Source organism: Myxocyprinus asiaticus, chromosome 3 (genome assembly GCF_019703515.2).
Source record: "Myxocyprinus asiaticus isolate MX2 ecotype Aquarium Trade chromosome 3, UBuf_Myxa_2, whole genome shotgun sequence".
NCBI classification, from domain to species: domain Eukaryota; kingdom Metazoa; phylum Chordata; class Actinopteri; order Cypriniformes; family Catostomidae; genus Myxocyprinus; species Myxocyprinus asiaticus.
Genome location: NC_059346.1, coordinates 43,691,240 through 43,716,281, shown reverse-complemented (window position 1 = coordinate 43,716,281; position 25,042 = coordinate 43,691,240). Strand labels below are relative to the sequence as shown.

The 25,042-nt window shown below is 39.2% G+C and overlaps 1 protein-coding gene across 9 annotated transcripts in view; it reads right to left on the bottom strand.

Moving 5' to 3' along the window:
* Positions 1-25,042, bottom strand: part of cert1a (ceramide transporter 1a) — a 32,137-nt gene that overhangs the window by 3,392 nt on the left and 3,703 nt on the right. For 2 of the 9 annotated variants that reach the window (XM_051669525.1, XM_051669535.1), the window contains 13 exons: positions 20,729-20,845; positions 13,333-13,440; positions 12,643-12,781; positions 12,036-12,137; positions 11,389-11,546; positions 5,405-5,497; positions 5,219-5,305; positions 4,289-4,378; positions 3,876-3,953; positions 3,274-3,369; positions 2,313-2,445; positions 270-340; positions 51-179 (listed from right to left, as the gene is read on the bottom strand). In XM_051669525.1, coding sequence (XP_051525485.1) covers positions 51-179; positions 270-340; positions 2,313-2,445; positions 3,274-3,369; positions 3,876-3,953; positions 4,289-4,378; positions 5,219-5,305; positions 5,405-5,497; positions 11,389-11,546; positions 12,036-12,137; positions 12,643-12,781; positions 13,333-13,440; positions 20,729-20,845 — 1,401 coding nt within the window. Of the gene's footprint in view, positions 1-50; positions 180-269; positions 341-2,312; positions 2,446-3,273; positions 3,370-3,875; positions 3,954-4,288; positions 4,379-5,218; positions 5,306-5,404; positions 5,498-11,388; positions 11,547-12,035; positions 12,138-12,642; positions 12,782-13,332; positions 13,441-16,876; positions 17,020-20,728; positions 20,846-25,042 lie in introns of those variants that run through there. The other 7 variants (XM_051669543.1, XM_051669552.1, XM_051669587.1 and 4 more) reach the window with 6 other exon arrangements.

Below are 25,042 nucleotides of genomic sequence, written 5' to 3'. Positions count from 1 at the left end.
GTCAAACTGCATCAAGTTGGAAAAGATGCTGTTGCAGTCCAGGTACTTACTGGGTAGCTGTCATGATCCACTGAGAAGTTGCACACCAGCCAGGTATCTGGATCATTCTCATTGGTCGAGAGTATTTTACGAATAACTGACACGTAAAGCACATCCCGCTGAGAGGCAGGCCACACCCTCTAAAAGAGTGAAAACAAAAGGAAATGATCTAACACTCTTTCAATAACCACATTTAAGAAAAAAATCCCTTCGTGATTGAAAAGATTTACCTTATGTGTCTGATGAATGATGACTGCTTTATCAGAAAGCATCTCAACCACTTTAAAGCTTTCAACAGTTGCTGCAAAATAATGAAAATATGATGGTCTTGAATGTTCTAGTCTTAAAAAGCACTCCGATGAACATTAACTACCCTTTAACATCAAGAGACAGCCATTTCTTAAGATTTATATACAACACATATAGGTCACGTACAAACTGCAGCTTAACTCGGTTGTCACTTCACCTTTTAGTGCTTAAACCTGATCTTTACACACCCTTTGGTAAAATACAAGTAACAACCGCATTCTACTAGGGATGTGCACGAGAAATCAAGTGATGAGTACTCGTTCTGCAACAGCTACAGTGGTGGCTCAGCGGTCAAGGCTCTGGGTTACTGATCAGAAGGTTGGGGGTTCAAGCCCCAGCACTGCCAAGATGCCACTGTTGGGCCCTTGAGCAAGGCCCTTGACCCTATCTGCTCCAGGGGCACTGTATCATGGCTGACCCTGCACTCTGACCCCAGCTTAGCTGGGATATGTGAAAAAAAAATAATAATTTCACTGTATATGTGCAAATGTATAACATGTGATAATTATAAATTAATTATAATTATTATTATAGCTACTCGAGTATTAAAAACACTACTTGAATATCGCAAATTCATTTTCCTTTACGCATTCGCCTGCTGGGAGCAGCGCTGAATTACACTGTTTTCCCTCTGAATCTCTCACCAAATCTCGCAGTTACAATTGAGTCTACTGTGGATGTGTGTCATTGAGGTGTTGGGTGAGAAGATGATATAATGGCGTCTGTGCTTTTGAAAGCAAAGTGTGGCAATACTTGTAATATTTTGATTCTTATTGAATTCTACTCTATTTGTATTCGGTTCTCATTGAAGTCATGCAAACCAACGGACGAGGATCTTCTGTAATGATGGAAAAAAAAAAAATGTGAAGCTGCACAAGAAACTCAGAAGCTAATCAGACCAATATGTATGCGTGTTAAATCTCTAAACACCGGCAACTTTCACCACTTATTTTTCTGAATAACATCATGTGAAATAATAAAAATGTGATAGCCCTTATGTAGACTCAGAGTTCATATTTGTGAATTACCCTCATGCCAACAGTATTGGTTTCTATGTAAGCTCCGGGTGAGTGCAAATATTATTTTAAAATCTTTTTCGTTTTCCATTTTTATGAATGCATATTGTTCATTGAATTTTTTCCCAAAATAAAAGCATAATTTGTTTTCTAGTAATAGTTATCTTATTTTGAAACCGTTCTTGGTAATGTTTATGAAAAAAAAAAAAACGAAATATAAGATTCAGGTACGTGCCATTCTTGTTATTTTAAACGTGCATTTTAATTTACAAGTTACTGAGTACTAGCTTTTTGTAGGTTAGAGTATTTGACTACAAAATGACTCGGAAATGCCCATCCTAACATTCTACAACCGAATAAACTCCCGAAAAATTCAGGTAGTGACAACGGCATTTTCAGAAATTCCACATAGTGTGTACGGAACAGAACAACTAGTTGTTAATGACATGATTAATGTGTGTGTGAGATGTGTCTGTCTAAAAGTAACCTGTACATTACAGTCCAAAAAAAGCATGTGCACTGTTTGACACAAAACACAGCGATTTTGTCGACGGCAGATAGCTAAACATTGCCAGATTATGATAATACATCTCTGCTGGATAATCTCTTTGCTCAAAAATAGAGAGCACAAAATGGGTTAAACTGGTGATATTCTTGTTACTGCAGCATTGCTATGGTTATCACTTAATCATTGCAATTCTGGTAGTGATTCCTGTGTTCTGTACACACATTGAATGAAAAATGTAGGGAATTCACTCCCGCATTTAAATGCGATTGTCACTCCTGAAACTTTGTAGTGTGTACGTGGCCATAGAATGTGATATCATGATGAGTATTATTAAGTATTTCTGCTCAAAAACTGTGGCACATTCTCTCAAATTTAGATGACCAAACCAGAAAGAGAAAAAAATCTGGATTGGAACAAAAGACTTGGTAAAGTGCACATACTTTCCCAGTCATTCCGAAAAGTTGTGTCCCAAAAGTAGTGGCAGACCTCGTGACCTGTGACCCCTCTGACAGCATGAGTGGCTTTGAGAGGATCAAGCACAATGCCGTTCTCCTCAACCTCTCTCCTATACACCTGCAAGTCAAAACTCCAGTCTTAACAGAAACTATTGTGTGCATTTTCTGAAGCTGACTGTATATTAATGGTCAAGGAACAGCATATCTCAAACACAGTCTGGAATGACAGTGACATCTTGTGGAAAACAGAGACATTTCACCTGTGTTGCTTGGGTTAAAAGGGATGGTTCACCCTTAAATGAAAACTCTGTCATCATTCACATGTTGCTTGAAACACATTTGATTTTTTTTTTTTTTTTTTTTTCATGAAACAAAAAGAGAGTTATTTAGCAGACTGTAGAGGCTGATCCTTGTCATACAATAGTCAGATAGTAACTGGGGTTGTAAACCTCCAAAAAGGACAATTTTTTTTTTATGTAATTTCAGATTTATTAAGAGATTTATTAAGATGAATCTATAAATTAGAACAAACCATCATTAATAATAATTTTTTTTAAAACGTAAGCACTCTTTTTCTCTGATTTATACCTGATTGTCCACAAAAACGAAAGCTGTACAATCCTGGCACATTAAGTCAGAACTGTGCCGAGTTTGATAGACGTAGCTTAAAAGCTCTAGGAGGATTTTGTTTAAAAAAAAAAAGTTAGGGATTTTAGAAAAACTCTAAATCAACTTGAACTAGAATAACATTATGTTGACTTTGTCAAACCAACATAATTAAAGATTAATATTTAGTCATTTCTAAACTTAAGATCTTAAAGATTATTTTGCATTTCTCTTCTGCTCTGTGGCAGAACTGAATCAGAAATTGCTTAAGATGAAGAAACAAGTTATGAGCCTAAAGAGTAAATATTGAAAATATATTCACTCGGAATATGAATCTCACCTTCATATCACCTTCCTCAACGACCAGCTGCCAGTTAGCATCTCCACCCACATCCTGTAAGGAATATGTCATGTGACTATGCACCATCTCCTCCACCTGTGGAAGGGCAAATAAGAGGTTTGAGGTTGAAATAAAAATATACATCTAAGAGCTTTACGTAAGAAATAATGTACAGTCAGAAGGTTATCGAAAAAACAACAACTCTTGTATCACCCTGAAGGGATTTATTTTGCAATAATGAACTTCTGACTGTCAATTTTCTTGCTTATTACAAGGCTAATTACAAAATGAATAAGTAAATACGCATAAAATCTTTATTTTAGTGAGTTTAAATTTTTTATTATGTGTAAAGAAAGAGGCCACAGAGTCTAGCCAAACTATGTAGGAAATTGCCTGGAGCAATGGACAAACACACAGCTTAGCAGTTATTTTACCAAAAAGATGACCACTGAACACAACAACCAACCAATCAGATTCACATATTCCAGAAAGTTGTGTAATGAAAGGTGAGAACAAACCAAATATTTGTAACATGTGTTTAAGTAAATAATAAAGATATGCCTGCAATTCATCCATACTAGTGCAGTAGTATAATTCTCTACCTGAGCACTGAATCTGTGCACGTCATCAGAGGCACTTATGAGGTCAATGGAGGATGAGGAGGATGTATGACTGAGAGGCTGAACCCAAGAGAAAGAACACCAGAGGGAAACAAGTTACAGAGAAAGAAAGGAAGACAGGAAGTCAAAATCTCATCATCACCCAGAGTATAAAGAGCAGACTGCCACTGTAAATCAAATTTCAGCAGGAAGAACTGGAAGAACAAGGCAATATCAAAAATATATAAGCACCAAGATTTCACAGATCAGATTCCCTGGTAGCAATGACAGATTTGCATAATAATTAGTCATGAAGCATTGAAAGTACTTTGAAGGAGTGAGTGCATTGTGTGTGTGTGTGTGTGTGTGTGTGCGTGCGCGTGTTTGTGTGGGTGAATCTGAGAGGTCTGCCGTACCTTAGTCAAGTATTTCGGAGTACTGATGGAGGAATAGGTGTCTGGGGTGAGAGAGATGTGCTGAGATATCCTGCTCTTTTCTGCCTGGGACTGCAAAAGTTGACAGCAACAATTAAATATGGAAGTACACCTATGCAACTGAAATAAGTAAAAGTATGCTGTGTATCTACAGTAGTTTATAAACTAGAGATGTACATTGCAGCAAGTTGGTTGAGAGAGAATGAGAAGAGTGTGCAGAGATTTTAATAATTAATAATAAATGTATTTATCTATCACACATTATACATTTGCACATATACAGTGAAATTCTTTTTTTTTCACATATCCCAGCTAAGCTGGGGTCAGAGTGCAGGGTCAGCCATGATACAGCGCCCCTGGAGCAGATAGGGTCAAGGGCCTTGGCATCTTGGCAGTGCTGGGGCTTGAACCCCCAACCTTCTGACCAGTAACCCAGAGCCTTAACCGCTGAGACTTGAACCCCCAACCTTCTGACCAATAACCCAGAGCCTTAATCAAGGCTAAGGGTGGCTACACTGAAGAAGCTAAAATATAAGATAGTTTTACTTTGTTTATCATTTTGGCCACATACGGAAAATAGTCTAGAATGAGTACGTGTCCCCAAACTTTGATTGGTAGTTTACATTATAGCAATGTGACCTAACCGCTAGACCACAGCTCTCACCACTTAGCATTCTCAACATAATGCCTCTGTACATATTTACAATCCAACAGAAGAGTCTTGATAATGTTACTGAACCAAGGAAATGGGGCCATTACATCTAATGGCGAATAACAAAACCACATGATCTGTCACTGTGTCTATGAGTGCCAGGATATTAAACAGATGAATTACAAATAAAACGCTTTAAACATCCTTTGTAGGATGTATAACAGCCTATCTGTTTAAAATAAATTATTCTGAATCAGTACCTGCTCCTCAATCTGGTCATGTTTATCCAACGCGGCTTCCACAGCATCGAAGAACTCCTCTTCATTGATGAGACTGTTCGGTCCCTCCTGCACAGACACAATTAACACAGAGAAAAATGTTGAGTCTGAAATCAGTGTGTGTGAGGCCACATATGGAAAGGTGCAGGAAAAGAATTGTGGACGTACTTCATAGTCTGGTCCTCCAAAATGAGGCTTCTTCTTTAGGTCTGTCAATGCAGCTTTGTAGGCATCCTCAGCCTGTCTTCTCCTCTCAATTTCCTTACATGGAAAAATGTTGGCTACTTTTAGTTTTACTATATCAAAGATACATCAAAATGAACTCACTACTCCTGGAACTATTTGCTTAAAAAGTATCCAGTGCAAAAAACAAAAACAAAAAAACAAACCAACCAATAACCCCCCTTGCTCACCTGAATGGTTGCAGGCGAGTGTGTAGGAAGCAAATAATTGTGTATAAAAGGAATGAAAATGTCCCACACACTGTTGTATTTCACAAAATTCATAACATTTTATTAACAGCAACATTTACATCTTTCTGGTTTACAACCTTCTTCAGGCACATAAGGAATTTTGCAAGGTGTGGCAGTGTGTGGGACTTACAAGATATACTTTCTTGGGATCCAAAGGGTTAACATTTTTCATTGAATTAATTACATGATATGCCGATTTAATCACATGTAGAAATATTTGCCGAGAAAGGCCCTCAAATAACAATAATTCAAAATATAATTATTAAATCTTTATACAGTATTTAAATAATTATAAATATAAAATGTTATAAATATAATAATTCAGATAATTAAAAAGCATTCCATTATTGTGGCAGATGAGTAAAGCACTGATAAGACAATCCAAAAAGTGGCTTTAGAAGACAATATATTGTTGATTCCGATGTTATTGAACATAAGCCTACCATTAGTCACTTTCACACATACAGCCTTTTTCAGAAAATTAACTGCAATTTTCAGTTTAGAGATCATGTGTGAACATGACCTGCTTGAAAATATCTGTAAATTTAGCACAAGCTATTTCCCTGAATGAAAAGTTGCAACACTAACTGAAAATTTCAGTTTTTATGCTGTGTGTAAACAGAGTCATAAGACTAACAGTTTGTGCACCTACGAGGTCAGGGCACGCTGACGTAAGATGGAGGTGATTCAGTTACTCTGGATTCCAAACATGTCTTAAAATTGGACAGATATTGAAATTATTCAATTTAGTCAGAGGATATACAAATATTTCATATTTTAGATTTGACTATAGAGGAAATGTCGTAGTATATGATGCTCCACAACTCAAATCTAATTCTCTATGGTGAGCAGCGAATGCAATTTGACCGTGTACGGCCACGACACTGGAGCACGAAGAAATGGAGATGGCGAACAAGTACTCAAAGTGGAGAAAACATTTAATGCCACTCATTTAAAGGCACTCACATCCAACTTGCAGTCTCCGTCTTTCCACCCAAGACTGCACCCAAATGCGCTCGGTCCGTTTCTTTGCGACTCGGAAAAGAGAAGCAGCAACATCAATGGCAGTGCTCCCGTACATCCATGTTTGTTTACATACATGAGTCTCTCAGAGCGCGAGCTTCTGCGTGAGCTTGTGATCGGATCGACTTGACAGACGGAGTGCTCCTATTTTTTTGTGTGATGCCCAGTTTTTGTCTGTAGCCATTTACATAATCGGTAAGTGTGTGATACCAAGTATTTTTAGATTCTGTTCAGAATTTAGAAGTGCTGTAGTATAATCCAGCCTAAAAGCACTTCTCTTCATCCGAGCAAATGAAGAAATGTATCGACTGATAAAATAACTCTCAAAGTTTAATGGAATTTTGGTGCTGATTTGTGAATGGTCGCAAAAAAAAAAACAAAACAAAAAAACTGAAACCGTTGCATGTGTGAATAGCAGATGTGGTACATTTACCAGTAAAAGTAATTCAACAATTCTACTGCAATTTTCCAGGTTGCGTGTATGAAAGTGGCAATCCATTTTGCAATTAATTTAATCAATCTTCAAGATATAGATTTATCATACGGGGTTTTCAAAGGACACGTTTACATGCATCAGATGGACTCATGTCTCACTTTGGTTGTGTCTCGTCATAAACACAGCGTTTTTAGGTTGTGGTCTCAAGATACATATTGTTTGAAACCTAGAAAAACACGCCTTGAGACCCCTGCATTCAGAATTGTACTCCATCCAGCTGTGTTTGAACACAAGAATGTGTTGTGATGTCACTAACGTCAAACAAGCCTGAGTATGGTTTGTTGTCTGCACAGTACAGTAAGTACAGTAAGCATTGCCTATACAGCTGGAGTAACACTTACTGACCTCTGCTGAAATCAGATGGTAGTGCAAGCATGAATTGCTCCAATGGTAGGAATATTCCTTATTACGGTCCAGGGACATGATTAATTACTTTCACTTTTTAAAGCTTTATTTTTATTATAATTAAACTCTTCTTACTGTACTGACTAATTCCCCTGCTCAAGTTATTTAGTGTGTGCTGTATTTAGAAATGTTGCCTTACACTTCACAGCAGACCTACTGGAAGAAAGAATGTAATATACTTAAACATATAATATAATTTTTTTTATAATGATTGATAATGATAAATTAGAATGCGATTAAGAACATGTTTGCCAGTATGAGCACCGCCATATTGTTTACATCGCAATGCTGCATGGGATTCCGAGTCACAGTAAAGATTGTTCTAAAAAAAATAGCCTTCACTTTGTTACACCGGAAACGTAAGTGCAGCATACTTCTAGCGGGAAGACTAGCAGCTGTACATCATCGCACCATTAGCTAGGTAACTCCTAGCCAATCACATGTAAGCCAATGCTTTATAAGTCTGCTCATAATCTATCACATTGCTGTTTCAGTGTGCTAACACGGCAACCTCCACCACCCCACCACCACCACCAGTTGAGTCCCGTCCTGCACGGGGGTAGGCTCCTCGTCCCCTGCCTCCTATCTCCAGCAGGATATGATGATTCCGAGTACAACTTCTTCGGACCGCCAGACGGGGCTTACGCCAAAGAGAGACATTACATTTCTGTTTTTTATATTCATCAAATAAATGTAATCTTAAATTTCACTCAAGTCTGCGAGTCTTCCTGATAGAAGTGGTGAGAATGAGTGACGGACAGAATCGGAGAAGACTCAAGTGGACTAACTAGTTTACACATTCTTTGTTTGACGTCAGAAAACAGTGATGCATCGCTGCATCAAAATGCACCAACATGACGTTTCGACTGGAATGTCCATTGTTATTTCAGTCAAATACCAGTATTAACTGAACTGCATGTGTTTCACATGATCTTTATCATTGTACGTTTATATCAGGCAAATCAAAGATGTTTAGTGCAAAGTTTAAAACTTTTATTTGATTGACAGGTTAGTATGCAGTCTTTCTTTGCTGTCCCAGAAATGTCTCATAAGAGTTGACACCCCCCCCCCAAGACTTGATTAAAGTTCAAGGTGAGATCTTCACAAATTCTTCTGACTACTCAAAAGGAAACAAACTTGAATGACTACAACAAATAATACTCGCAACCAGATTCAGCGACAATGCAATTAAAACGTAGCTCAAAAGCATATCCACTGGAAATCACTGTTTGAACAAGACTGTTTCATTTGACTACTTAAGACCACATCTTATAGTTGGGCAATTTGAATTGGTAATTAGTGCATACGTGTCTGTAAGTTTGCCAGATCTGTTCTGAAACTGCAAGGTGTGATTTTGCTAAAAGCACTGAAAATACATATACCTGTTTGTAAGATGTCACATGAGACAATTACTGACAACACCCAACTAATATGACAGATGATAACTGTCAAAGGAGGTAATTTGACTTCACTAAACCAGCAAAATAAAATGGCAATGACAGAGCTCAGGTGAAAATAAAAATGAATGCACTCAAAACTAGAATAAAAAAAAAAGGCAAATTGTTCAATGCATGACAGTTTACACAATGTGATTTTAATATTTACTTTTCTGACACTTCTGGAATTTTTTTAAACAGAAAATAACAGCAGAGAGCCAGTGAATTGTACTCAAGCTTGGCAAACCTACAGTGTAGAAGCTGCTGTGTGTACTCAGAGGAATCCAGTTTTCATTAGCACTCTGAAGAGACCCGGCCACACAGTTCTGCCATGGCTTCAATGCAGAAGCACGGTACACTGTAGTCATCCTCTAAAATCCAGTCACTACCATCACAACACAATCCTCAGAAACAGGCACCTCAAGTCCCTTTGTAGAAAGCTTTGTTCCCAGAAAAAAAAAACCTCACACCCGTCTTGTTTCTCCGTGGCGGCTGGAATTTAAGGAGCTGCTTCCTGGCTTGTGATTTAGCGGGGGCCGGACTATACGTGGAAAAACTGGTCGGGCAAGTGTGAGCAGAGCTTTACACTTAGATGCGAATGACGTGTATGTGTGGAACTGACTCCGTTTACACTTGGTATTAAGATGCGTTTCAAGTGATCCGATCACATGTGGTCAGCACTAAATACAGGTCTAAATGGGGTCTAAAAAGTTTTGTGATGGGATCACAAAAACCACAAACGAATGTGGTCAAAAACGCATGTGACCACCTGTCAATCAACAGCTGCACTAAAACAAGAGTTTACACTTTGCGGGATACGTGCTGCTTTAAAAGGAAATAACCGTCCGATCGGAAAATTAAAAAAGGTGGATACACAAGCACGAGAATGTCACAGATCTTCTTCAGTGTGTCTGATATTTATGGAGCCCCTTAGAGGACAGGGCAGGATTTTTTTTAATTTTTTTTTTATTAGTTTTGCGTGCCCTCGCAATAGTTTTACGTTCCCTCACAATAAATTTACCATGGTCTTACTGCAGTAACCATATTTTAACCATGATGTTCGTAGTGAAACCATAGTTATAATACAGAAAAATGAAAACTATCATAATAAAAATCACAATTTTGTGGTTATACTATGGTATTTGTAGTAAAACACCATCGCAACCACAATAATTAACAGGATTAATCTATAGTAAAAGCATGGTTACAATATGGATACAGTATACTGTATAAAAACCATGGTTTCCACCAAACAACATGGTTTCTTAACTTACTTTCATAGTTACTAAAATATGACTACAGTTAAACCATGGTTTCTGCCAAAAAACAAAACATCGTTAGCCTACAGTCATGGTTACTAAAATATTACTACAGAAATAATTTTCACCAAAAACTATGGGTACTACAGTCTACAATATTACTATAGTAAAAAAAAAAAAAAAAAAAAAGGAAAACTATGCTATTTGAATAGTAAAACCATAATAACCACAAAATTACATTTTCCTGTATTATCACTATGGTTTCACTACAAATATCATTGTTAAAATATGGTTACTGTAGTAAAACCATGGTAAATTGTGAAGGCTATTGAGAAATGTTGTGTTCATGCTTAGATTACATTTCAACTGCATCTGGGAGGAACAACGCACAGGTTTCATTCACACTTTCTTTGTCTTTTCTGAATTTTTCATGGTTTATTATGGTGCAGTAACAAACTGACAGAGTGACTGATGTTTGTCATCATGAAATCAGAGACCCTCCCCTCAAAATCCGAACACAAGTGTTCACAGGAGACGGATTTAAAGGACCAGGTGTCAACAACGATGTGTCTCAGCTGATCACATGTGAACACATCACCCGATACGCATCTTAATACCAGGTGTAAACGGGGCCATTGATGACATGCTCCCACATAAAGTAGACCTGAATGTTAAAAGTGCAAAGCTTCCAAAGACTGGATATGCATGGTTTCATTGTGACTCATCTAGTAATTAAGGTTTGATGTGGGATGTGCATATGCAAATATGTGCTGTGCAAATTCACCACAGAACTGCCTAAAGGGATAGTTTCCCAAAAATGGCAATTCTGCCATCATTTACTCACCCACATGTTGTTTCAAACCAATACGACTTTCTTCTGTGGAACACAGTCACTATTGAGTTTCACTGCATCTTTTTTCCATACAATTAATGTGAATGGTGACTGAGGCTAACATTTGTGTTACATGGTGGAAAGAAAGTCATATGGGTTTGGAACATGAAGGGTAAATAAACTTTCATTTTTAGGTGAAATGCCCCTTTAATTACAGCTGTTCACTACCTTATCGAGTCGTCTCTGCCAGCTCTCCTCTCGTTTGACCAATATGTCGATGCAGTGTGACAGTGTGGAGAGGATTCCTGCAGTAGTGGCTTTGAATGTGATGGCCTCACCCTTGAAATCAATGCCTATGGGACCTTTGAGGCTGTCCATGGGACATACTGGGGTAAAACAAGCAAAATCAGTGTCAAACAGCAGCAAAAATGAAACTTGGCTCTATTTGTGAGGGAAATTAAAAAATCAGTTAGTTAAATCTGCATTAGATCAGCCAAATGTGTGATTTTATCAAGCCTTAAGGGATAGAATAAAGCTTTCAGTTCAAGACAGAAATAAACTATTTACCACTGCAATCAATAGCTATCAGTGGCTACTTCCCACCATTATAAGGGAAAAAAACTCTTTGACATTACACACACATTTTGGTTGCTACTACTAATTGTATGTTGTGCAGTCTGTAGCTTATTGCATGGTTTATACATAGTATGTTATCTAATGTTGAACCTAAAATGTTCGATGATCATCAAAGGGTATTTACAATGTACTCAAAGGATATGAAAGAAAATCAACTCAATGAGAATCAGACTGCATTCCTGCAGGCTCACTGGATAAGATGTGCTTGAGACAGAGATGTAAATAAATCAAGGCCTCACATTTCTCTTTGCTGCTGTTGTTGTTCAGCAGGTAGTCCCCATCTGGTCGTAAAGTGGGAAAATCTGCCTCCTCATCAGATACTGCAGGAAAAACATCAGCCTCTTTAACAGAATAATAAACAACATATATTCAAACAATTTTAAAGATGCACCAGTCCATTCAGTTTTTCTGAAGAGATAGTCCACCCAAAATGAATATTTTATTAGCATTTACTTTCCCTTTTGTTGTTCAAAACCTGTGTGACCTTCCTCTGTGGAAATTAGTTTGCAGTTAGTAAAAAATGTAAGACACTGATGGATTCAATGCATCTATATTCAATACACTTAAAGTGAATGGTGACTGAGGCTGTCAGTCCCTAACATTCGGAGTAACATCTCCTTTAGTGTTCCACGGAAGTCATTTGGGTTTGACCAAACATAAGGGGGAGTAAATAGCAGAATTCTCACTTTTGAGTGAACCATTTCTTTAAAGTACACAATATAAAATAGAGTGTGAAAAAGGACTATTCTAAAACAGGAATTATAATGGTAATTTTTCTCCTGAATGAAGCCAAAATGGTCCCTCTGCAAAATAAAACGACCTGTAACAAAAACTTTTTTCCCTCACCTTTGTCCCTATGGAGCTCATCTTTACTCTCAGTGTCTGCGCAGTTGTCAAAATAATTTTGCAGTGTGTCCATCTGTCTGCAGAGAATGTCCCGGAAGGTCTCCATCTCCGCTAGCTTTTCCCGCAGGCTGTATCCCTTCTGTAATGGATTGCAAATGCATTAAATATATATTTATGGAGTTTAGGTCTACGCAGTTCTCACATTTCATTGCCGCTTGTGCACACTGAAACATCATTGGTTTTTGTGACCGATGGTGACGTGACATATAAATGCTTTGAATTGCACACAAGCGCAAATGAGATTTGAGAGCTATGGTGGAGGGGAAGACTTTCAACAAATAACTTTTTCAGTTTGCTACTTACCAAAGTTGCTATACATACGGGACATATGGACGGGTATTGTACTTTTACCGTGATTTTTTTTATCATTTTTGAAGCTCAACAGCCCCAGTACTCTTTATGGTTCATCCTATTGAAATTTAACTTTTATCAAGCAGTAGTAAATACATCTCACAATAGTATATTTATCAGTAATGACCAAAAGTGAATTACTTTGCTTTGTGGATTAATGAAATTACTGATCAATGTACTATAGTATACCTGGTGCAAACTTCTTCAATTGTGAAATAAATCCACACTGCTACAAGCAGAGTTTGAGCTCTGGATGTGGAGGCAGAGGCTGATACTCACCTTGAAGGAGGATGTGGAGGTGGTAGAAAGGCCACTCGTGGCAGAGGTGAGGGACAACAGGGAGCCATGGCGGCGTAGACTGCTCCCTGAGCCGTAGCCTGACTCAGCCTGCAAACAACACACACACAAACAAAGCATAAATAAAGAGGAGCACTTTGGTAACTTCATACTTCAAAAAAAAGTTTGTAGTTCCCAACCTTACTAATACGAATAAGAAAGGATCCTGGTAACATCTATTTAAACATTATATAATCCAACATCATACGTGTTATGTAATGCTCATGTGTGCAAATGCATGAGCATTTGAGTCTTTGCATGTGAGTCTTTGATGTCCACACATACACCCTTCTCTTTGAATTACATATAATACAAAACATATCAGTTTGAAAACAAAACTGCTGTCGTAGCCTCTGAAAATTCTTTTCTGCCCTGTCACGACAACTGACGAAGTAACAGAAACTGCATGTATCAGGCATAACTGCAAATATCAGATATAACTACATAATATCAGGAAGTATTTCTCAACAAGGCAGACAACCTCAAATTACTACCAACACACACAACTGCCCAGGCGACTAAACTCCATCAAGACAACATCACTGAAAAGTGTGATTCCTGGTTAAGCCATGTTTTTAGAAACATAAACAAATCTAGGTATAGACTGAGAATGTGTGTGACACATGCAATTGTGCATCAAGTTTTTTTTAGTTTTTATCTGATTTGAAAAGTTGTACAATGCAAAGAGAGGTCAATTAAGTATAGGAACGTAATCAAAAGCAATCGGCATCCATATGTAATTTTATTCAGTCACAGGAAACTATAACTGGCGAGCCTTGTTTCAGTCCTCCCAGGAATGCACACTAAAACGGCTGACACCAGGGTTGTGGCAGATTTAATTATATAAAGTGCCTTAACTAATGGTCAGCGACAAATTGGACAGGTCGTTAAATGACAACTAGTATGTAGCATATAGAAAAACGCATTTCCCAAGAAACATATTACAGGATTAGAACCTGCTTCAGTTTTGCTGCTTTCCAATCAATGACTAATGAATACAATTATCTGAATGGAGAAATTTTCCAGCAAATTGGAAATTCCCCAGCAATGGAAAAACATAAAAAATTAGTGTGGAAAAGGACTGGATGGAGACGTAAATTATATGAGGCAACATGCTGACATGTTAATGTGCTGAAGCCCACCATTCGTCCATTCCAGCAGTCAAAGCAGGACAGGGCACTGGTGCAGTCCTGAATGCTTGGCCTCATCATAACCAGTAAGCTCTCCCAAGAATCCCAGAATTCCAAGATCTCTCTCTGGACACACAGAATTCCCAGCGCTCTCTCTGGACACTCCCAGAATTCCCAGTTCTCTCAATGGATACTCCCAGAATTTCTACGTCTCTCTACAAACACTTCTAGAATTCCCAATGTTTTTTGGGACACTCCTAGAATTCCCAAATTAGTCTTCCAGGCATTCACAGAATTCCCAATTCACTCTCTGAACACTCCCAGAATTCCCAGCTTTGTCTTCCAGGCACTTCTAGAATTGCCAGAGCTCTTCCTGGACACTCCCAAAATTCCCAGATGTCTCTTGCTGGACACTCTCAGAATTCCCAGCTCTCTGACAGCAGACCGTTCACTGGCACATGAATGAGCAAGCACGGAGGGAGGAGGAGACGAAAGTTTCTTCTCTTTTTCACAGATTTAAAGCAGCGATGAAGCCATTAGCGTTCGCAATGATGTGAAGAAATTACATGAGGTGGGTTTCTGAGGCAATATTATAGCAGGGAGGTTTGTGGGAGAGTCTGCAAAGCATGTGGAGGAGATTGTGAGAGAAGAGTGTATGAGAGAGAGAGTCTTTTGCAGACCCTGTAACTCCCACAGCTACTACACGCTACACTCACCTCAACGCGCACACACAGACACACTTTACTGTAATAAAATCAACATAAATCTTCCAGAAAGCTCTCACTCACACTTTGGCGTCATCTAATACAGCACAAGTGTGATTGTGTGTGTGTTTGAGAGATAGAATGAGTCTATAAGCATGTTAGACCTCTCCTTAGTGATGTCTCCTCAGATGCTGTAGGGCGTGGACTCCTGTTTCTATGTCCCATATGCTGTACTCCTCGGCTCAGCGCTCATCTTAAAGTGGACCAATAAATTACTGCACCAAAACCATGTGGGGTTAAACCCTGGTCCAATCTAGCATCTTTATTTCTGTTAGAAGTCTTTTTGCTGGAGTCGGTTGAGTGTGGTGCTTTCAAAGCAGCCGGTGCGTCTTTGGATGACTGAATATACTCATGCATTATTCATTCAGCTAGACAACTGCAAGCAGAAAAAGCCCATCCACCCCAGCCTGCATCACCCACACACATTTACACATACGAGATTACCTCAGTAAACGGCAAGTTGTGATAAACAATGGTGACCTAAGCATCAACATCCTCTCTATCGTGCTCTTCTATCATGGGAATTGGTGCTTCAAGCTAATGCTTTTAGATTTCAAGCTTCACAGAGCAGAATTCAAGAGGCAGATTGCAACAACAGATTCATCAGGTCAGTTTGTTGCTTAGATAAGAGATTGTTGATGGATGGACATGGGATTATGCATTACATGTGGATATTTGTTACTATGAAAGGGATTGTTCACCTAACTGAGATGTTAGGCAGAATGACAGCCTCAGTCATCATTCACTTTCACTGCTTTTTTTTCCTCTCTATACAATGAAAGTGAATGGTGACTTAGGCAGTAATTCTACCTAACATTTCCTCTCATGTTCCATGAAAGAAAGTCATATGGTTTTGGAACAACATGAGGGTAAGCAGGCCCTATTATGCTTTTTGGGATTTTACCTTTCCTTTAGTGTGTAATATAGCGTTTGTGTAACAAGAGATTTTTGAACGGAGTTCAATAATAAACTAATAATGAGGGTCTTTTTTCTGACACTTCTGTTGCAGGATGAAGTGTAAACCAGATAACATCCATGAGGATACTCAAACTCAAATGAAAGCAACTCACAGAGTGGTCAGAACTGCCCAGAAAAGTCAAAGAATTGCAACACAGAGCCTATAGCAGGGGTGCTCATTACGTCAATCACGATCGCCTGGTTGATTGCAAGATTGCCACTAGTCGATCTTGTTAACAGGTCAAAAGGGAAAGGGATATAAACGACTTAAATAATGCTAATCTTAAAGACTTATTCATACTTATGAGGAAAACTATATCTGATTGGATAGCGTTAGGTTTATGGGTCGGGTTAGGTTATAGATTCTTTGACCAATCAGGTATCACTTTCCTTATGAATATAAAGGACCCATCCCCTTGCCATCCTATGTTTCGGAAATTCGACCTGACTGACAGACACTTTCTTTCTCTGTGCATGCTAATGTGTGTGTGTGTGTGGGGGGTGGTAAGAGCACTCACGCAAGTACAGTTGAAGTTTACATACACTTAGTTTGAAGTCATTAAACCAAATTTTTTAACCACTCCACAGATTTGATATTAGCAAACTATAGTTTTGGCAAGTCGTTTAGTCACCTACCTTCAAACTCAGTGCCTCTTTGTTTGACATCATGGGAAAATCAAAATAAATCAGCCAAGACCTCAGAAAAAGATTCATGGACCTCCACAAGTCTGGTTCATCCTTGGGAGCAATTTCCAAATGCCTGAAGGTACCACGTTCATCTGTACAAACAATAGTATGCAAGTATAAACACCATGGGACCACGCAGCCATCATACCACTCAGGAAGGAGACACATTCTGTCTCCTAGAGATGAACGTATTTTGGAAAGTGCAAATCAATCCCAGAACAACAGCAAAGGACCTTGTGAAGATGCTTGAGGAAACAGGTAGACAAGTATCTATATCCACAGTAAAACAAGTCCTATATCGGCATAACCTGAAAGGCTGCTCAGCAAGGAAGAAGCCACTGCTCCAAAACCACCATAAAAAAGCCAGACTAAAGTTTGCAAGTGCACATGGGGACAAAGATCTGCTACCAAATACTAACAAAGTGTATGTAAACTTGTGACCCACTGGGGATAAAATGAAAGAAAAAAAGCTGAAATAAATCATTCTCTCTACTATTTTCTGACATTTCACATTCTTAAAATAAAGTAGTGATCCTAACTGACCTAAGACAAGGAATTTTTTCTACGATTAAAAGGAATTGCGAAAAACTCAGTTTAAATGTATTTGGCTAAGGTGTATGTAAACTTCTGACTTCAACTGTAGGTATAGCTGCAGGCCGGAGACCTCCAAATTGGGGCGGAATCTTCAAAAGAGGGCGGAGTTACTCCAAAAGGGGGTCGCTTCAACTCCAAAGGGGGTGCGTCACTTCCACTCACTGTTAAGGTTAAGGAAAGGGTTAGGTTAGGAGCTCCCTATATCTTTAAATGGTGATTTGGAACTCAGGCCCATTTTTGGAGCTCTGGCTGCAGCTATACCCTTCTCCTATCACTGTGAATATGCGCCAATGTGACGGTACACTGTAAAATGCCTGTCTTAGCGTGAAGTATTACTTAAAACACAATCAGTTATGTCTAAAGTAAACGTACAAGCCTGATAGACCTGCCCTTCTATGCCGTTATTATTAATCAAACAACAATAACAAGAAATTAAGACTATTTATTGCTCTTGGCAGGATAACTTTAGTAGCTTTAAAAATATTAATGTATAATCATGCAGTAAAAACCTGTGATCTGTTAAGTTTTATGGTAAATTAGATTTCTTTTTTTTTTCTTTTTTTCTTTTTATTTCTGAACATATACTTGAATACATATTGATACTGCTGTTAGAAAATTTAAGCAGAACTGTTTTCTTAATGTGTTTCTTTTTTCTTATTTTATTACTGTTGTTTCCTTGTCCTGAATTATTACTTCAGAATTAAAAAACAATGTTTCCCTAATTAACAAATTAGTCAGTATTAGTTTTGGTATTGAGAATTGTCAAATTTCACTGGTATACCAGTACAGACTACTGAAATTTTGGTATCGTGACAACATTGCTTGCAATACATGGTAGATCATACTATAATGGTATTATGAAAAAGCAGAACTCATGCCATAGAAGTTTGAGCACACCTGGCCTACAGTAACTCAATGAGACACACACACAAGCAGAATTTTGTGGGGAATAACAAATAGCCCTATCTACCAGTTCTTACAAATTTTGTGTTTTTTCTCCCCTTTTCTCCCCAATCTGGCATGCCCAATTCCCAATACTCACTAGGTCCTCGTGGTGGCACAGTTGCTCACATCAATCCAGTTGCTGGAGAACACGCATCTTATCACGTGGCTTGCTGGGCGCATTATCTCAGAGACTTAGCACATGTGGAGATTCACACTATTCCCCGCTATCTCAGCGCACAATTTACCACACGCCACAACGAGAGCGAGAACCACTATACCTCAACCACCAGGAGGGTAACCCATGTGAATCAACTCTCCCTAGCAACCAGGACAATTTGGTTGCTTAGTAGGCCTGGCTGGAGTCACTCAGCACACCCTGGATTCAAACTCGCAACTCCAGGGGTGGTAGTCAGCGTCAATACTCGCTGAGCTACCCAGGCCCCAGTTCTAACTAATTTTAAATTCATTAAATCAATCCTCAACAATTTTCAAGTAATCCTCAGAGGTAAATGACCAACAACTTTAAGAGATTGATTTGAGTGACTGATTGGTTCGTGTAGGCTATTTAGAAAGAAATAGATCTTATTAATAGTAGTGAAGTATAATCTTAAAGGAATAGTTCACTCAAAATGAAAATTCTGTTAGAATGTTCTCACCCTCATGTCATTCCAAACATGTATTTTTACTTTTTTATGGAACACAAAAGGAAAAGTTTAGCAGAATATCCAACCTGCCCTGCACTTCTATGCATTGCGTGACACTCAGTATATTTATGTGCACCTTACAAGTTCGATTTGAGTTGGACTAAAACAATAATTTTGTCTTTTCAAAATCTCATGTTAACATTAAACTCCAATCGAAATACCAGTAAAGTTGGACTAACAGACTTAATCGGATCCCATCTGGCCTAGGTGTTTGCTCCGAAAGATGATGCGTGACGTGTTTTTAACACTTCCTCAGCTAATGTCCTGAAGACTATATCTAACTATGTAAAAATGTACAATATACTGCAGATATTGTTAGCTTTTGTATAATGAGTTGCTTATGTTCCTCATTTTGTAAGTTGCTTTGGACAAAAGCGTCTGCTAAATGACTAAATGTAAATATTACTTTTGGAGCTCGACAGCTCCCTTCCCCATCTTATTATGCTCTAAGGAAAATAACATTTTGGACATTCTGCAATTTCCTTTTGAGTTAATTTGATATATTTTTTATTTTTGGGTGAAATATTCCTTTAAGAGACCAGAAAGCATCCTGCTTGGAATTATAAAGCTCTTTTTAATGGCTGAGTTAGAAATGGCATACTACCCATACTACTCTTGCTACTGCCACATATGACAGAAATAGTAAGGCCAGTCACATGACAAAACTGCTAATCCACTCTTTTCCAGCAGATGGTATAAGTGGCCATGAGTGTACAACTGCCAGTGAACAACTATGGTCAAGGACCAATAGTTACCCCTGCAATGCATTAATAAGTGTCCCTGCTGTTTTTGTTTGCTCAGGTTATAATGTTCCCTGAATGACACAAATGCAATAATTCACACAACTTGTTGTCCAGTTCTCATAAATCAAAGATTCAGTTTGTCTTTATGACCTTCAAAACAAACAAAAAGCTTTACATTGTCTCTCTCACTCCAATGCAGGACACACCAAAAATAAACTAAATAAGACATTTTGAAACTTTTCAACAACTGCTTTGCCTAAAAAGCCCAAACTCACCCACTGCCTGTCAGAAAAACACAACTATCCACATACACACCCTTTCCTGGACCCAATCACCAGCTGTGTAGAAACAGCAGAGCACTACACTTCATTGTACTTTCAAATGACAACACAAGGAAATGAGTCAAAAAAGAGAGCGTGCAGGACACATTTCACTGCACAGTGCTGCCAACAACCTCCGTTCCTCAACAAAGAGAATAAAACACTGGATCAGGTTCTGCCAACTAAACCTTGATCACTCACTATCGTAGACACCTGAACTACATTGTTTATAAAAAGTAGGGCTGTCAAAAATATATTTGATTAAAATATTTAATAGTTAACAATTCAGTTCCAATAAAACTAATTAATACGCCTATGTGTAATTATTAGGCTTGGCAATTTGTGTGGCACTTGACACTTATAATGTAGATTTATGCAGAAAAACAACAGATTCTGCAATCATTAAACCATATAACTTTAATATAACTTTTTTTCCATTAACGAATTAACTTTGTCAGCTCTATTAAAAAGCCTTGCGTCTAGTGAGGGGCTTACTTTGTGAAGTTCAATGGTGTCAATCCACTGCTGCCGGAGTGAAGGATGTTCAGCCCTAAGGTACCAGATGCTATCGTTCACACTGATGTCAAACCGGCATTCATCAAACTCATGGGGCTGAAAGGGAGAGAGGATTGACAATAATCCAAACAATCAACAGAGGTTCAAAAAGAATAACAGATAACAATGAGCATGTTAGAAAATGGGATATATTTTCTTGTATCTATGGGCCACATTATTCCAAATCTGTATTTTATTAAAAGTTTTGTGATCTTTTCTCCTGCTAATCTTAATGAACAACGCTTCCTGCTGCCTCATAATGGATTTGCATCCATCGAATAGGTGGCATGCATTAGAAAACTAAAATATTACAGTGTGTATTTCTTTACTCCATAAGACTCCAGTGGTTTAGTCTGTGTCTTCTGAAGTGATGAAATCACTTTGGGTGAGAAACAGATCAATATTTCAATCCTTTTTTACTAGAAATCTCCACTTTCACTTTCAGAATGTGAAAGTTAAAGTGGAGATTTATAGTAAAAATGGACTTAAATATTTATCTGTTTCTCACCCACATCTATCATATCTCTTCTGAAGACAAGGATTAAACCACTGGAGTCATATAGATTACTTGTATCCTGCATTTATATGCTTTTTGGAGCTTAAAAATTTTGGTCACCATTCACTTGCATTGTGAGGATCTACAGAGCTGAGTTATTCTTCTAAAAATCTTTGTTTGTGTTCAGCAGAAGAAAGAAATTCACACATCTGAGTAAATGAGAGAATTTTCATTTTTGGAAGAACTATCCCTTTAACAAGTAGCTCAGTAGCATTGTAGGACTTTTTTTGTTTTATTTACGGACATGATGTGAACACACAAGGACAAATGACAGAAGCCTAAAATTCCCACCAAATAGTTTACCCGATAGTGATTCCTACGTAAATGTATTTATGCCACCTCTGTGCTGCATTAAAAAGCCCATGTAAATACACCTTTTAATGGTATATAAGCTGCTTTAGGTGTTGCATTTGTATTGTAAAGACAGCTTAAAGGTATAGTTCACCCAAAAATGAAATTTCTGTCATCATATACTCACCTTTCTCATGTTGTTTCAAACCCATTTGACTTTCTTTCATGGAACATAAAAGGACATTTTAGGCAGACTGTTAGCCTCAGTCACCATTCACTTTCATTGCATTTTTTTTTTCTTCTTTCCATACAATGGAAGTGAATGGTGACTGATGCCCTAACATTCACTTGTGTGTTCCAATGGAAAAAAGAAAGTCAAATGGGTTTGAAACAACATGAGGGTGAGTAAATGACAGAATTTTCATCTGTGGCTGAACCATCCCTTTATGTTTAATAGCTTTTTCCTACATGCTTTTAATAAAATACTGTTAAACCAGGATTTTTAGAACAGAGAAAGTGAATTGATCCAAGTCAGAACAGAGCAGCTGAATGTTCTTCAGTGTTTGTGGAATATCTCCCGTTCTCATCGGCTTATCCATTCCCTTACGACTCAGTACACTTGACATTGCGTGCTAAAGCATATGGGAGTGTCCTTCTACACAAACTGGTTGAAACCTCTCTACAATAACGCCAATATTCTAATATTGGCTATGGTGTTTGAGCCTTGCCCTTTTAGGCACGAAGCTGGCCGCTACAACAGCAGGAGCACAAACACCATTCCTCAGAATTTTCTTCCTTCAAGACAGTGATTCATCTTTCGTCTAGAAGCCCTGTCAGCGGGCGGAATCTTCTCAGCAACGAGAAGACACTCCACTCTCATGCAGTGTTCTGGCGAACATCAATCCACCTCGCCGCTAGACCCTTTGCTGGTGAACGGGCCACTTCAGCATCCTGATTCCCCGCAGCGCTTCGGCAGGTATTGTGTAGCCTTATAAAGCAATTGTATATTGTGTGTGTGTATATATATAGTCGCTTATGTGTTCGCGTCTTTTTAAAGATGTTGTTCCGTAAGTGTTCCTTGTGCGAGAGGCACATACCGCCATCAGATCTCATGGAGACAGACTGTCCTCACTTCCCTCACAAACCGCCCTCGTTCTGAGGGGCGATTCAGCCTCACGCGCCCTCCCAACTGCCTCTTCTGTGACACCCGAGGGATCACATGAGGAGGCACGGCTGTGAGTTCGAGCAGGATGAATTTGAGGTGGACCTCGTGCCAGCACACGCCCGCAAGCCCCTCAATCTCCATGCAACACAGCCTCGTCTCGTTTGGCAGTTCCAACGCAGGGGATGATGACGATGCCATGTCTCTCGCTCCATCAGGTGAGTGGTCAGTGGATGATGCTATTGCCCCTCCCCCCAGCGAGAGCGAGGAGCATATACGCGCCACTGACACATGCTTCGCGTCCTTTTAAAGGCGGTCAAAGAGCTTGATATCGAGTGGTCTCCTCCAGAGGAACCTCTCGTAGGTCTGCTCCGTTCTTCCCTGAAGTTCATAACGAACTGTCAAAATCCTGGCACGTGCCCTATTCAGCTCGCCCGTGCAGTGATTACATCCTCTCCAATGTGGATCACGGGGAAGAAAACGTTATGCCCAACTACCCCCCCTGAAAGAGGCGGTAGCGGCACATCTCTGCCTGGCGAGTAGCAGGGCACGGAACTCATGCCCCGTTCATCTTTCTAAGCCATGTAGACAAACATCCGCACTGGGTGGAAGAGCATACTCAGCGGCAGGCCAAACTGGTTCAGCACATCATGCGAAGACGGTGCTCCAAGTTTTTCAAGCTAAGCTCCTCAAACAACTGGACAAGCAAGGCTAAGATCCAGAGATGTTCCAAGGGCTCCACACTGCTACGGACTTAGCGCTGCGAGCCACGAAAGTTACTGCACAGTCAATGAGCAACCTGGTGTTTTTGGATCGTCACATCTGGCTGACCCTCATGGAAATGTGTGATGTGGGAAATGCTGCTCTATTTGATGCTCCGGTATCTCCAGCCGGCCTTTTTGAAGGCTTTGTGGATAGAATTACTGAGCACTACGTCACGACTCAGCAACAATCACAGGCTATGAGACAATTTATACCAAAACAGAGCAGTACTTCATCACAACCAGCTCGCTCCCACCCAGCTAAAAACCCCACACCAGCTGCCTCAGCGCCGCCAAATGTCACTGCCGAGCAGCTGGTAAAGCCACGCAAGGTGTGGCCCAAACGAAGGCAGCCGCTACAGCGCAAGCCCTGTGCCAATGGGAAAACTCCCCCCATGCAGCAAAGCGCTCCTGACACACAATACTGTTCCCTTCTTCCCCACTGCTGTTTGTCGGGAAAGGAATATTGCTGTTCAAAATGTTGTTGAATATGTTGTTTTCTGTGTCTCACATTAATCACATGCAATAAAGTTTGTACATTATGCACAACCGCTTCCCAATGGTGAGCGCTTATTATATCACGTATGAACACACAAAGATTGCAAAAAGAGTACAGCGCTTGCACGAGATGCTCACATTTTCAATAAGAGCTTTCCAAATCCAAAGCCCACACATTATGCACAACCGCTTCCCAATGGCGAGCGGCGCATTATATCATGTATGATCATACAAAGATTGTTTGCCGATTCTGTTCCCCATATGCGTTACCAAGCAATGTCAAGTGTACTAAGTTGTAAGGGATTGTCTCAGTTACGTCCGTAACTGAGACAATCTGAGACGGAATGAGACAGTGTGAACGCTGGCCACACTACAAGACTCAGAGTTCTTCTAAGGTGCAAGTGATGCGCTCCTTGTCCCTCAATCAGAAAATTCTGAGGAATGGTTTTTGTGCACCTGCTTTTTTAGTGGACAGCTTCACGCCTAAAATGGCGGGGCTTAAACACCATAGCCAATATTGGAATATTGCCGTTACTGTAGAGAAGTTTCAATTAGGTCATGTGGAAGGACATTCCCATATGCGTTAGCATGCAATGTCTCGTTCCCTTCGTCCCAGGGACTCAAAGCCTCCACCACACACACTGAAATCAAACAAGTACTCACAGACATTCCAGAGGGGACTGAGACTTCAAGGGTTTCTAAGCCTTGATTCACAGGGATTACTGGATAGCTCAGATATGACCATGTGTGTGCAGCGAGCATTGGAAAAATTTTAAGATTCCCTCTAGCCAGAGGACCAAAACGGAAATCAAAAACATTCAAGTTCAGTCTCTTGATGGATGTTAAGAATCTTCCTCTTCATGGATCTCCATCTATCAGCTGTTTTAGAGCTCAGAAAATACACCGAATTAATTTGTGCATCTGTACATGGTGTTTTTCAATTGTTTTTCTATGTTAACATGCACTAGACGGACGTCTAACCGTTT